General features: G+C 35.4%; 1 protein-coding gene across 6 annotated transcripts in view; it reads right to left on the reverse strand.

Moving 5' to 3' along the window:
* The window catches only part of mast2 (microtubule associated serine/threonine kinase 2), a 160,264-nt gene that overhangs the window by 132,554 nt on the left and 12,265 nt on the right, over positions 1-15,445 (reverse strand). The window contains exon 1 of one of the 6 annotated variants that reach the window (XM_067374160.1): positions 13,283-13,418. The exons of the other annotated variants lie outside the window; for them this stretch is intronic. Coding sequence (XP_067230261.1) covers positions 13,283-13,285 — 3 coding nt within the window. The 5' untranslated portion in view covers positions 13,286-13,418. Of the gene's footprint in view, positions 1-13,282; positions 13,419-15,445 lie in introns of those variants that run through there. 6 annotated transcript variants of the gene reach the window in all.

A 15,445-nucleotide genomic window follows, 5' to 3' on the forward strand; every position in this document is an offset into this window, starting at 1 on the left:
GTTGAAGAATGTTCAACTTTGCGTAAAAAGCTGCACTCATCACTGTCACTTTTTAGCTAGTCATCCAATCAGAATGGAGGATGGGCGGGACAAATACAACACTGATCAACTGTCACAACATTCTTTCTGTACAACGACATTAACAAGCAGAGAACGAAACAAAATGAATGAGAAATTAATATTGCTGGTATCCGAACATACATAGCAAGTAATTCCACATTGTGTGGACATTTTTAGTCTGAAACAAATTACTTGCAAAATCAGTTATAAGTAACAGTGCCGCGGATATTCCGTATCATAGCAACAAAGCGTCTCAAATGAAAAAAAGCGCTCTCAAGCGCTCATGGATAGGCGTTTTAAGCAGAGCGCCTAGCGTTTCCAGCTGGCTTTGGTGGACACACAGCCTTATGATTGATAGCTGTAAAAAGAACTCAAGCATGCTTGCACATGGCTATTCTGTCATCATTTATTCAATCTTGTCCTTCAAAAACCATATGACTTTCTTCCGTGTTCAAGTTGTTATTCTTTGAAAATAAAATCATTAATATTGTGAAATTATTACAATTTAAAATAAATTTTTATTTTAATATGCTTTAAAATGTAATTTATTGCTGCAATGGCAAAGCTGAATTTTCTGCAGTCATTACTCTTTTCAGTGTCACAATTTTTTAAAAATCATTCTAATATGCTGATTTGGTGCTCAAGAAATTTTTTTATTATTATCCATTGAAAAAAAAAAAAAAACATTTGTGCCATTTAATATTTTTGTGAAAACTGTAATTTTTTTTTTTTTTTTTTCAGGATTTTCTGGTGAATAGAAAGTACAAAAGAGCTTTGTCATTTTTGGAGTTTGACAACATTCGTTATATTTACTTTATCAAATTCAGTAAAAAGTTTTATTTTTGTTTAAAAAAAAAAGATTTATTTATTATGTTGTAATTTATTTATTATGAATCATTCTTTTAAACAGCTCTGTTTGCAAAAACATACATTGCTGCTCACTTGTTTCTGTCAATGTGCTTTGACAGAGCATGAAAGGGAAAGCCACACAGTTAACTCATAACCTCAGAATGTAGAGGCCTTAATGACTCTCTAGTGAACGCTGAGTGTTTATAACCAGCTCACGTTGTACACTTGTGGCTGGGCTAATTTCACTTCCCCAGATGTTTTTCCACAGGTCTCCTCTAATCAATCTTTCCAGCCCACTCTCACAACTGAATATTTCTCTCCATTTAGATGCAATCAGAATGACTAATCAGATCACTGCTCATGCCTCAGGATAGATCTACAGTATAATCTTATATTAGTATAACTTTAAAAGTGCCCAAGATTGTAAAATTGAATTTACCTTGGCATAGTTGAATAATTAATAGTTCTGTACATGGAAATGACACACAGTGAGTCTCAAACACCATTGTTTCCTCCTTATTATGTAAATCTCGTTAGTGCAGACCACTGAAAAACAGGCGAATCTCAATATAACACAGACTGTGACGCAACAGTTGGGATCGTTAATATGTACGCCCCCAACTTTTGCATATACCAGCCCATGTTCAAGGCATTAGACAAGCCAGTATTAAAGCGGAACTCAGTAAGATTTACAATGTAATATCATTGCACTGCTGCAGCCATGATACGGCAGCAAAGTTCCTTGATTATTACGCCTGAATGAGAGTATAGTTCCTAGCCATATCAGCCTAGAAAATCGCAACTTTTTATTTTCCGTCGGTCTTAGTACACGATTTAGAAGAGTCAAGTTTTAAATAGGAAAAATATCAAAACTCTTTGGTCATTTTTAAGCGCGATGCTAACGGTCTAATCAGATTCAATGAACTATGCTAAGCTATGCTAAAAGTGGTACCGCCAGAACCGGAGATCGGCTGAATGGATTCGAAAACGGTAAAACTCAACTGTTTAACTCTAGGGGAGTTGGAAAATGAGCCTATTTTCAAAAAAAGTGGAGTGTTCCTTTAACACCATTAACCTTAAGACACTATTTAAGTCGGTATGGTGGCTAAATAAATTAGTAAAAAAGTAATATAAGATTAAATAAATAATAGAATGAGAGAAAATGTTCTGCACCTTGATTTTAGAACAGCATAGATAACAACTACTACATGAGATACATCAGCATTTTCAGCATTTGCCCTTCCTTGTGCTGCCCAGTGCTTCATCTGTGTAATGTGCTTGGCTTTACCACTGACTCATAAATAGGGATGGGCATTTTTCCAAAATATTGTATTTGAATATTTGGGCTCATAAGAAACGAATATTCAAATATTTGTTTATTTAAATTACCTTAAACAAGTTCAATTTTTTTTAAATTCATCAAGAGTTTGTAACCTGAACAAGCATACGATTAGGCAATATACACAACAAGCTTACATTATATCTTAAGGTTTTATTTTAGTTGAAAGCATTAAACAATTTGTGCAAACAAAAAAAATATATAAAGAACAAAAGCATTTAAGCTCAAGCAAAAACACTAATAAAGCAGACAGCGCCAGTTATCATACAAAACGTACATAATACACTCGAGTCAGTATATGGTTATCGTTTTCATATGGTTTCACATGTTCATGTTGAGAAAAACAATAATATTATCCACATGCTCGGGTGAGAAAACGAGCCGCACTGACAGACGTTGCAGAAACAAGATCACGATAATACATAACGGTATGCTAAGCTAAGTTTCTAACAGCAGCACTTTGCTTTCTGTTCGTAAATATGTCTCCCTCGACGAAACTTAAAGGAAACATATGTCTCAAAATCATTTTGCTATCAGATAAGTTATCTTCTCAGCTCACTTTGGGTATAGCTGCTCTTAGCTCTTACGTGAATGTAAATGATGGACAGCTGTCTTTCCTCATTTCATGTGCTTTCTCAATATTGTGGTGATATTATGATAACTCGGTTTCATTAATTAATTTGATCAAAAGTAATTCCATTGTGTAAGATAATTTTCATCCACGTAATTCCACACTTCGCGAGGCAGAGTAGACGACAACATTATGTGATGATCAAATGAAATAAACTTGTTAAACACGCTGCACAGCACCACCCGGAGCATTTAGTTATAACTGCGAGTTTTAGTGCTTAGGATTTATCATGGATTCACTGCATTTACAGCCAGCAAAGCAACATAGTAAAATTCGAATAGCATTTTTATTTTTCGAAATATTAATTACAGGTTGAATATTCGAATGTTCAACGTTTTTTGCACACCCTTACTCATAAACCGCAATGAAATACACATCTGTATCTGTAATCCATCAGCTCTGGCAGAACATTTTCAAAGCTAAACATTTGTGTCTAATCTGTGATTCACTCTTCCTTGCTTCTTTCCACCCACTCCTCTATCTAACTCTTGGATCCACCCTGTGGGAATAACACTGTTCTCATGAATACCAATGATAAAACATGGCTCTCAGGTGACATTTCCTTGAGCAAAAAGCAAGCTAGACAAACGATGACAAACAGATGACCAATGGACAATATAATACTTATGGAGGATACATGATTTTTGAAATATGAACAGTATAAACAAAAAAATATATATAATGTACTCCAAAAATGTTTTATAAATATTAATACCCCCAAATTTAAGGCAATACATTTTTAAGAATATGTTATAAAAAAAAATAATAATTCCCCCGATACAGCTGGCATGGTCCAAAAGCATTCTGCTACATCCACAAGGCAGAGCAGCATCCGCTGCAGTACAGAAAACAGCTCGTAAAAGCAGTCAATCCCCCAGGAATACCAACATAAACACTCTCACTGCCTGGCAGCCTGCCATGCTGTGGTCTAAGAGCTACTGGCCTTTCTGTTTGCCCAAGCAGGTGAAGTGTGCTATATACCAGACCAGAGTCCACAAACAGTTTAAACATTTAAAATAGGAGATAGCTAGTATTTATTTTCCACAGAATGTCAGTAGCAATTCACGCCAAGCAGAAGATATTTTATTGTAGATAAATATTCTATTTATTTTCTGTCCCAATCAACTGTTTTCTTCCAGTCCCTACTTACACATCCAGTTAAACTATTTCTCTGACCTTCTTCCTTTTATAGCACAACCCATTTCTTATATATATATATATATATATATATATATATATATATATATATATATATATATATATATATATATATATATATATATATAAAAAACATGTAGTCAAAAAATAAAGGCAAACATTTAATATGGTTATTTGGAAATTTGGAATTCTGACATCAGAACTCATGGCCTCTGAATAAATGTTACTAATTTCTCAACAGTAAAAGTAAAAATGGCGAGTAAAAAAAAAAAAAAGGCCATTTGTTTTCCAGACGTTGGAAAATGGTAACGTAAAACTAAATTACAAATGTTTTTGGTGCAAGAACTTTGAAAAACATTATAAATTGACCTAAAGGGAAAACTAAATGATAAAACCTCTTCATGATACTTTACTCAGCAGAAATATAAAACTGTACAAATGCAGCATGTCCTTTACAGTGAAAGAAGATCGGGAACAATCCAAAATGCCATGCTGCTGAAAATTAAACCTTTGTGGAAGGAACTAAAACCAAAGCAAAGAACATTCCGGGAAAAAAAAAAAAAAAACAAAAAAAACAGAACTTCTGGAAACAAATAGGGCTTCAGACAGTTCATCTATTTCTTACACACTTACACAAAATTGAAAAGAAGAAGAAGAAGAAATAAAAAAGGAACTCTGATGGCCTGGACGATCCTTAATCATCTCCAGCAGACCTGAGTAAGTAATCCTCTAATCCTCAATCTAATCCTCTCTGCCTCAACTTCCAAATGAGATGTGACTTATCAATGTTTGCGCGTGCCCACGTTTAGTGTGTAATGCCTACTGTGCATGTGCACACAGCCAGAAACACAATGTCGCATTAGTCAGTATGAAGACTGTGTGCTGATGTCTTCCATATGTGCTGTAGGTATCCAGGGTCTGCTGAATGAAAGAGTGGATGTTTGTGCACTAACTCCATGGGAACGTCAGGACGATGTTCTCATACGCTGGGGCTGTGCCAGGGTGTCGGCCCGCCTAGCCAGCTGGGATGGCCTTGAGAAGTCATTCAAGAAAAGCATGATACTAGCATTAACGGGGAAATGCGAGAAACTGTAAGGTCAAATTGTACTTGAAAGAGGCCTTTTTTTTTTTTTTGACAGCTGTAAAAGTGTACTGTACAACATATACCAAAAGTTTGAGTACAAAAGTTTGAGGTCAGTAAAAATTTTGTTTGTAAGAAATAATACTTTTATTCAGCAAAAATGCATTAAATTGATCAAAAGTGACAGTAAAGACAATTAAAATGTTACAAAAGATTTCTATTACAAATAAATGTGATCCGTGCTTGCAAAATTAGTTGGAATGCGCACAGGCTAATTACCAGCTACAGGCAAAAGTCAAATATGTTGATTTTAGTAGAATTTGAGGTTCACACAAAAATGAGTTCATTAAGCCCTCATCTATCGATTATTTGTATGTTTTCTGAGAGTAATACCTTTCCTTTGTTCATGAAAAATGCAGTTTTTCTCTGCTCGCTTCATCACTCGCACTTCCCCTCAGCAACTTCCTCATTAGTCCAAGTTTGGTATCATTTTAAAGCGGAGCATTCATGATGGCATGAGTCTGAACCAATGAAATGTGATTTTCAAACTCATGCTGATGTAAACAAATCGATCTTGCTCTGGCTGATTAACAGATCCGAAGCGCTCGCACTAAGACGCCTCAGACAGCGCGATCCTGATATACACATATAAACAGAATTACAGTACTTCAAAATATTGAAGTAAAATATTGAGGGGGAAAAAAGTTGAATATGGATTTTGTCCTATAGATATTTGGTTTTGACAAGGTGTGTGCCAAACTTTGGTGGTATTACCAGGGATTTTAAGGTATGGTTGCTAGGTTATTTTGTTTTGGAACCTTCATTAAACTAACTCGATTTTTCTCAAAATTGATTTTGCGGACTCTATTGACTTCAAACAGGTGTAGCTGTCATGTTTTCTTGGATTCCAACAAATCATACATAATTTTGAAGGTGACAATAACTAACTATTTTTGAAAAATTGCTCATTGCGACTCATTTTGCCAGCACGGGTCACAAGGCACTGTTCTTTTGAACATACTATTCAAAGAACAGTAATATAGAAAAGAGTTTCACACAGAGTTTCCACAAAAATTTTATGCAACAACTGTTTTCTACACTGATAATAATAAGAAATGTTCCTTGAACATACCATAATACAGCATATAAGGAGGATCATGTGACAATGAAGACTGGAGTGATGGCTCCACAATTTCATAATTGCCCGATATATCGCGCTGATATTTGTCTTTTTTTTAATATATCGGCATCGGCCGATATCAGTGTTTAGTAGCGCCGATTTAAAGCCAGGCATGTCCGCGGGCAGCCCCGTGTTATTGGTGCGGTTGAATGTGCTGCTGCCACATGTGAATTGAAACTTTTGGAAGATTCAACAACAGTCCTGGGAGATAAAGGTAGCCTAAGGCTTAAATTCTGATATTTCAAAGTCCTATGGCCATATATTTACTATATATTACTAGTAAACTATGAAGTGTTGCTTCACTTAGTGAAAGAAACAACGAATAGCATAGAACCGTTGGGAACTGGCATAATGATACAACTGGTTGAAGGTTCGCTTACTTGTAGTTAACTTTAAGGACTGTAGTCCAAAACTACCAGCAGCTTGCTTGCTACATATTAGCCCCAATGTTATAAGTTCTGTTTTATTTTTCCTGTATCGGAGTCGGAGAATTTCACTCTGTGTGTGGTTGGAGAAGGCGGCAGCTCTCACAAACTATGCAGCGTGTTTGAGGGCTACGTTACTCCGACAAATACTGGCAATATTAAGAGGATTTGGCATTTCCAATTAATGTAAGCCTGTTACATTCTTCTAGTCTATTATTATTACTATTAGGTAAGCTACTTTTATTATTAAATTAATATTATAATAAATTTGCCCCACAATAATTTCACAGCTCATCACCGTGTAGGTCTATTATACAATTATTAGACCTAATTAAAATGATTATATGTCTATAATATTTCCTAACACTGCAGTCATAAATGAAAATTAAGAGCAGCTTGGCTACTCAAGCACCAACTGTTTAACACGAAATACTATTCTTCTCATTTGTTTCACTATATGTACGGGCCACAAGAGAAATAATGGAATAAATTAAGACAGTTATATACCGTTATCAGCATATTATGTTGAAATTCGTCTCAGAGAATATGCTCCGTTAATGCAGCGTCAGGCAGCTCCGTCACTTTTACTTTCACTTTGAATACTGACCGAGGTTAAGCTTTTACCGGCATAACTCTTCCGCAAAGTTTGCACGTTGCTTCTTGTGTGATATCCACTGGCTCCCCTTCTTGGTTGAAACTTTCGGCTTGCGATTTGCGCTACGCCACTGCACAGAAGTGTATGACATTTGTTCGGAAGCATGGTTTGATGCAGACAATAGCGGGGTTTCCATCCAACTTTGCATTAATGACAATTCAGCTCAAGAAAATGCCCATCTGCGTGTGTTTCCATCAACTGTGTAATGCGAATAAAAATGGACATCAGCTTAATAAAGTGATGTGTTCTGACCAATGACTATATATATAGCTATGTCACACAGTTATTATCCTCATTAAACCTGTCTAACATTAACCGTCAAGAGTTTACACTATCCTTGCATACAAGGCTGTGCAACATGACAAAGTTTTTAATTGATTTTTATTTATAAAGATGTATTTATTTTATTTAAATGTATATTTAAGTTTACATTTATGTTCCAACAAACTTGAAAAATTCTGCTTTGTTTGGTTAACTTTGGATAAACATTTTATTTTTATACAGTGCAGTGAACAAAATTAATATTCGAGAGATGGTTCAAGTCAGTGTTCAATAAATGATGTTAAGTTTAGAAATGTTGTGCATCCACTTATTATTAGCGTGACATTTTAGCATGCAAATGCAGGGGAAAACTTCAAGATATCAGCCGTAAAAATTGGCAACACATATCGGCCATTGGCTGACCCTGACCTCTAAACATCGGCATCGGTTATAGAAAAACCCATATCGGTCGATCTTATATTTAATTCTTATCATTTTTTAAAATCAAATAAATACAGCCTTAGTGGGCATAAGAAACTTATTTGTGTATAAAAAAATTATAATAAAAAAAAAAAAAAAAAAACCTTACTAATCACCAAACTTCTGCAGAAGTTTACATGAAACTATTACAATTAAATACTGAAAAATATTTGCTTATCTTTTTTTCTGTATTCACTTAACTGTTGTGGTCAGTGAGTCACCCTAAACACTTAGGTAATCTGACAGAGAGTCATCTTCTGTGGAAAATGTGCTAGAACTAAACATTAAGACTTAAAAAATTCCACTTGCAATTTCCAGTTTCATAATGTCACAACATGATGCAGTGTACAATTGTTCTAAATGAAACCACTGAATGTCAAACATCTTAGTAAGCACTGATAAGTTTTCTCGCTACTATCTGCTGTTCCCATTTTCACAAAATGTATATGGCACCCACAATTTTTATGCATCATGATCTGTAACTTCACTTCCTAGTGATAAATGTGTGGTTAGGCTATATTAGCATGTCAAAGCAAGACACATAATGCTCTCGAGAAGCTATGTAGCCTATGACAAAATATTTTAACATGAAGTTCCTAATCAAATTAGTAATGGAACTGTAGCTTTTTTTGTAACTTTTTTGTAACTTTTTTTGTACTGTCTTTAAGAACTTTCAAAATAATAAATGTGTACATTCTCAAAGAGAGCTAAATTCAGTGCAGCTCTAGAATTCAGTCACATGGCATATTTGACGTTTGTCTTCTATGTTGTTTTTCACACAAAAGTCAAAAAGTGCATTTCCTTCCCTAAACAAGACTGGTTGTCAAAGAAAGTTAACTGCACAAAAATCTGTCAGCCATAACTGCTTCGCCCAGGGCTTCACCTGTGAACTGTGAAAGAACTCTCATCAGAGCTCAAACTGTCAAGCACATGAGTAATGGTTCAGCATTGCTTCTCCTGGGTTATGTAATTGTGTGTTACACAGTGTAACATGACTCTGTCAGTTCTCCAGTTGAACCCCACCACCCTCTTACTTTCAAAGCCAAGACAAACCAATAATGCTGCGTGTAATGGAGAAGTGAGAAGACAGACATCGAGCCAAGACCTGAATGTGAACTGCAAAAGATTGGAATTGACTTATTCAAAACACGAACCAGGCTTATTATCACACCACTGCCTTGTAACACAGGCCAATTTTATTTGGACCAGTTCTCTATGAGAGGTCTTGAATGATTGGGTTTATGGAATCGTTACTGATTATTACATAAATGTGTTTGTTTCACTAAAACTTCACAGAACAGCCAAACAACATTGAAAATGTTAATGGGTGTTTTCTTGCCACACTGTGTAAAAGTACACAGATGGTGTAAATTTGTTTCAGAGCCGTTAAAAATTATTATAATCCATTAAAGTAAACCATATTTGACAATTTATACTGCACTAGTCAGTATTAAAGAATAAAGAATGGTTAATTTTTCATGTATTCGCTTTATTTCTCTTTAAAATATCCTTTATGCTTATTATGTGTTAAATTAAAGCTTCTTTTTATTTCAGAGGAAAATGATTACTCTTCTGAAACGAGTCTGGACAGATGGGGAGATGAACGATGAGAAAAGAGATTGAGAATGATGATTTGTCGGGATGTATCAAGAGACAAAAGTCAGATTTACAATAGAGGCCTTCCAAATAGACTTGACATGTCCAAGAAATAAGCACAAGGTTTATTGCACACATGCATGTCTGTGAGAACTGATTACTGAAGAGGATTACATAGAAACAAAATCAAAATTTCTCTGCAGGGCCGTGATCTAAGTTAAAGGGATAGTTCACCCAAAAATGAAAATTTGATGTTTATCTGCTTACCCCCAGGGCATCCAAGATGTAGGTGACTTTGTTTCTTCAGTAGAACACAAATTATGATTTTTAACTCCAACCGTTGCAGTCTGTCAGTCGCATAATGCATGTCAATGGAAACAAAATCTATGAGAGTAAAACAAACATACACAGACAAATCCAAATTAAACCCTGCGGCTCGTGACGACACATTGATGTCCTAAGACACGAAACGATCAGTTTGTGCGAGAAACCGAACAGTATTTATATAATTTTTTTACCTCTAATACACCACTATGTCCAACTGCCTTGAGCTCACGCATGGCATCCGGTGCGCGAGGTGTGTACGCGCTCCGGCGCCGGAAGTGATCTCTCGCGCGTATATGTCACTCATTGTTTACACAGTGCACAAACATGGTAGGTACGACGGCTAATCAAAATGGTTTGAGGGGTCTTGGCAAAAAGGGAGATTGAAACTTTGTTTATCGGTTTAAAGTGCCTTAACAGGTAGCTAGACAGCAGTCCTGTCGTGTGAGGAAGATCCATTTAGATCTGCTCTGATGGATTGATCCGTTTAGATTACTCCGATGGACAAGAACAAAAAAAAAAAAAAAAAACTCCCTAAGACTTCCTAGCTCTTCCATCCAGATAGCAAAATTATTATATAATTATAATAAATTATATATAATAATTATAATAAAATTATTTCTATTCCTTATATTCTATTTTTATTCTTCCTCTTTATGTAAAGCACTTTGAATTACCATTGTGTATGAAATGTGCTAAACAAATAAAATTGCCTTGCCTTACATACTTGCGCTTATCCGGATTGCTCAAACAGACTTAAAACTAAAAGATTACGTTCTCTCACGCGAACTCATTTGGAAGTGGTGACTTTCCACGTATTTCCAACATCTGAGCCTGCTCACCTGAAGTTATGATTGATTGCTCTTCGGCCGGATATCAACACAGCCATTAACGTACTAAAGTTGTTGAGGGTCTGCATTTTTCCCCTGATGATTTTACATACCCAGGAGAGGATCACTTACTACTTAAACCATCAGCTGTGCCTATTGTTTTTTCCACATCCAACTGAGGTATGTGAACAAGATCTTTGTATATGTCCTTTTTATTTGTAAAGCTGCCCTTACGAAAAGCAGCAAAGTACATTTTTTTGACGTAATAAAACCATGTTTTTTAGTGGTTTACTTCCATTTGTATAACAACTGTTGTACTACAGGTGCCATGTTTAAACTACGCCAGAGCACATACACCCTTCACACACCAGATTAGAGGTAAAAAATGATATAAATACAGTTTCTCGCACAAACCAATCGTTTCATGTCTTAGGACATCAACGTGTCGTCACGAGCCGTAGGGTTTAATTTGGAATTGTCTGTACATGTTTGTTTTACTCTCATAGATTTTGTTACCATTGCTTTCGAAAATTACCGATCATTTCGCTAGATAAGACCCTTATTCCTCGTCTGGTATCGTTTAAAGCCCTTTGAAGCTGCACTGAAACTGTAATTTTGACCTTCAACCGTTTGGCTATAGAAGTCCACTATAAGGAGAATAATCCTGGAATGTTTTCATCAAAAACTTAATTTCTTTTCGACTGAAGAAAGAAACACATGAACATCTTGGATGACATGGGGGTGAGTAAATTATCAGGAAAATTTTATTTGAAAGTGAACTAATCCTTTAACTGAAAAAAAAAATGCTTTTATTATGCTAGTTGAGACTTTTTCAAAGATATGTGATTCTGTTATGTAACCTTTTCATGTAAAGTTTTTTTTTTTCATGCTATGAAAAGAAAGCACTTCTAATATGTCAGCAAAGTTAAAAGCACTTGTTAAGTGATGGTCATATTACCTATAATCACTGTAAAGCCAAGCTGCAAAGCTTTAAAACAACACCTATTTTGTGTTGGTTAAGCAAGTGGTTGTTGATAACTTAGTGATAACTTAATAGCAGTAGAAAGTACTGGCTACTTATAAATAGCTTGAAACATCAAATTAGTCACAATATTTATTGCACAAACACGCAAGGAATTTTAGGAACATTGGATCATTCCAATTCAATGTTAAACTGTGGCATTTTGTAAGTGCAGATTCTGTGTGGGCCTGTCCATGAGCAGAACTGCAGCTCCAGTGTTTAGAGAGAACTTCTGTGAAGGACAACACTGTCATTAGATGCTCTGGAGAACCAAAAATGGAGAACCAGAATTAAGCTGGGACATTGCAATGATTTTGTACAACATTACTGGGATTTGATTACCTGGAAGGCAAGCATCGAGTTTAGCCATATCAACCACATCTGAAACTCTCTGAAGAGTGAAAAAACTGAGGAACATCGACCTTGTGCTCAGAGGTCATTTAAATGGGATTAATAAAGATCGGGCCACAAATACAGGGGATGAGATATGATGAGATATGATGGTAACTGGCATTTATTTTTACCCCAAACTACATTCACAGAGAAATGTTTACTTGTTACTATTAGTATAAGTAGTAGTAGTAGTGTTAAAGACTTTATACAATTATTATTATTATTATTATTTAACAATAATACATTTATCAGTCATAATAATAAGGTGAATTTATCATCACCTGAGGGGCATGCATCACACAAAAAACAATGCTTTAGGTGAGGCCATATATTTAGAGCAAAGACTCTAATCTGTCTCTTGCAGCTGTGAAAATGAGCACCAAATCAGACTAACAAGCCCCAGCCCATTAAGCCACAAATACAGCACTGTAAGGCACAGCCTATAGGACCTGCAGGGGGAGATAAGGTCACACACAGAAATACTGTTACATGCCCACTATATTATCCACAATATTGACAGATGGGCTAGTCGATGTTACTTGCAAACTCAAAAAGGAGAAAAGAAAAGAGGTTCATGCTAAACTCTAAACATCTCCAGTAACAGATTCTCTTCTTTCATAAATACCTCCAGAGGTCAAAGAGTTTAAACGATCAATGTTTCTGCCAGAGGCATGCTCTGACCCAGATCTAAAGAAACAGGGTCAAGTGCAACAAAATGTCACAAGCCGGCAGTTCTGAAGAAAAGAACAAAACAATGTTCACTGGGCTTTAATGGAGCTCACAGAGTAAATAAAGGAACAGAATAGGAATTTACTGGGAATTACTAGGAAGGAATATATATGTACAATCAATACTTTTTATAATCATCTGTTTAATTTCAATTTCAAACATATAACTATCAATCAAGCAATGTTAAATAACAAATCTAAATCTAACTTGGGAGCAAGCAAAAAAAAAAAGTGTTTTTGTCAGTAGTATTAAAAGAACTGTAGCTCTTACCATGTTCCTTTGGTTAGAATAGATAGCTTTTATCTTTGGTGAGAAAATGACACACCACCAACAACTCCTCAGATAATATCACTATTGGACGATCCTACTTTGGGAAATTCAACCTTTGGAATTGGCGCAAAACGCAGATCGATTCATCTTAAGAAAATGTAATCCACAGTCCAATGTACTTTTATAAAGTATGGGAAAAGAATGAGTATTTATTTATACAGCTAGCTGGCGGGGTCAGCAGTTTCGCACCAATCAAAACACTTGGCCAATAGCATCACCCCCCAACGTGTGATGGGACTCTGCGAACTCAACACAGGTCATTACCAAAAGAAAAAAAGCCTTTGGATGGCCCACTCCCCACTGTGCTTGACTGCAATGCCCTTTCACTGAGCTAATCAAGTGAAAGTTCATAGGCTGCCTGAGCCATAAGCACAGCATTACTGTCTACAATGACTAACAGATTCATTACAGTGGGAACTGGATACAAGAGCATTCTTCCAAACACTAGACAATGAACCAAGAATGAAGTTAGTTTGTTAAGGCAACAGAATCTGCAGTGAAGAAAATTTCAGCCTTGATCAACACTTGACTTCAACATGACACTGCATAAGTAATATACATTCTCTTATTTTGTTTGTGTAAACATTAATTTGCAAAGTAAATTTTGAAAAGGTGTCAGTGTGGGTGTATAGACCAGTTAATCATATAAAGCCAAGCAAACAATTAAAACAGAGAACTGCACGTTTCTATTCATATTCTAATGCTGTAATTGTTATGTTTTCTAAGGGACTGAATTTTAAAAGTGCTAAATTAGACAATTGACATGTGGAAAGAAAAGGTCTCCACTAAAGGATTTTGCTACCCATCTGTCAGAATCTGTGACAATAACTGCAATGTCTTTTTTCATTAACATCAAAGGGTCTGAGGTTTTAGCCTAAATGATCATCAGCTGGAGAAGGAATCAGAAATTAGATGGCTTTGCAGCTCTGCCAGCTGAACCCCATGAATACTGACACATATCAGCATATTAAACCGTTTTTAAATGCCTCAAAACATTTGAAAACAAGTTTTTAATAGCTTTCATGCTGCTTTTCACTATGGAAGGCACTACAGAAATGGATGACAAAACATTTTCTGGATGACAAAACATTTCTGAACTTAAAATTCTTAAAGAATCAAATTTAGAATCAATGTTTAAAAAGGCTACAAATAATAATCTAATTTATTGGCTTAATATTTATCTTGTGGACAATACATTAATATAGTGGGAAAAAATGAAAAGAATCAATATCGATAACTGATTATTGTGCTGTGTTCGGACCTAAAGACTGTTATTAAGTCTATATAATTTTAGTAATAATATTATTAATAATAATATGTCATTAATAATCAGTGTCATTAGAATGTTTTCTTAACGTGCTATAGAAACAAAACAAAATGCTGATGTATAAGGCTTCACGATATACTGTAATTATCTAAATATTGCAAATGTATATATCAAGATATGCATATTGCAACGGCTTGCAATATCTGAATGATTTTAATAGAATACTTCGCAAAACTAGGCAAGGCGGCGGTTTTGTTTTGATTCCCCTCCATCCCATCTCTGTCTACCGGCAGGATTAAAAAAGAAGAACTTCAAAACCTCCACAGTAATTAGAGGGCCATGGAGCGTGACTCTCCAGACTCTCTCACAATCTAGTGCCTCATTGAAAACCCCAGCCATTAAATTGGATTTTACTTTGCATAAACTGATTAACATAAACAGCACATGATCATTTTCCATTCTATTTCTACATAAATGATGCCCAATGGAAAAAAAGGCATCTTTACCATCTCATCAGTAGGAGCTGCTGTATAACCTTCATATCATAAATTGGAGCCATGAACATGTGAATAGGTTTGCATATGTTTTTATTCTATATGTGGCGTAGTCTCTTCCATTAAATGATTCAGTGCTAAATCTCACACCCATCAGCTTCTCTCTGCATGACATATTAAATGTAAGGTCAGCACACAAAGCAGATAGGAAAGGCAATAATCTGGAAGAAATTCTTACTGCATTCATTAACTGCGTAGCTGAAGTAAATGGTGGGATTTGTAGCCTTAGTTACAAAATTAAAATAAATTACACTGGTTTATTTAGGTCTCATATTGAAATAA

The sequence above is a fragment of the Chanodichthys erythropterus genome, chromosome 21 (genome assembly GCF_024489055.1).
Source record: "Chanodichthys erythropterus isolate Z2021 chromosome 21, ASM2448905v1, whole genome shotgun sequence".
NCBI classification, from domain to species: Eukaryota; Metazoa; Chordata; class Actinopteri; order Cypriniformes; family Xenocyprididae; genus Chanodichthys; species Chanodichthys erythropterus.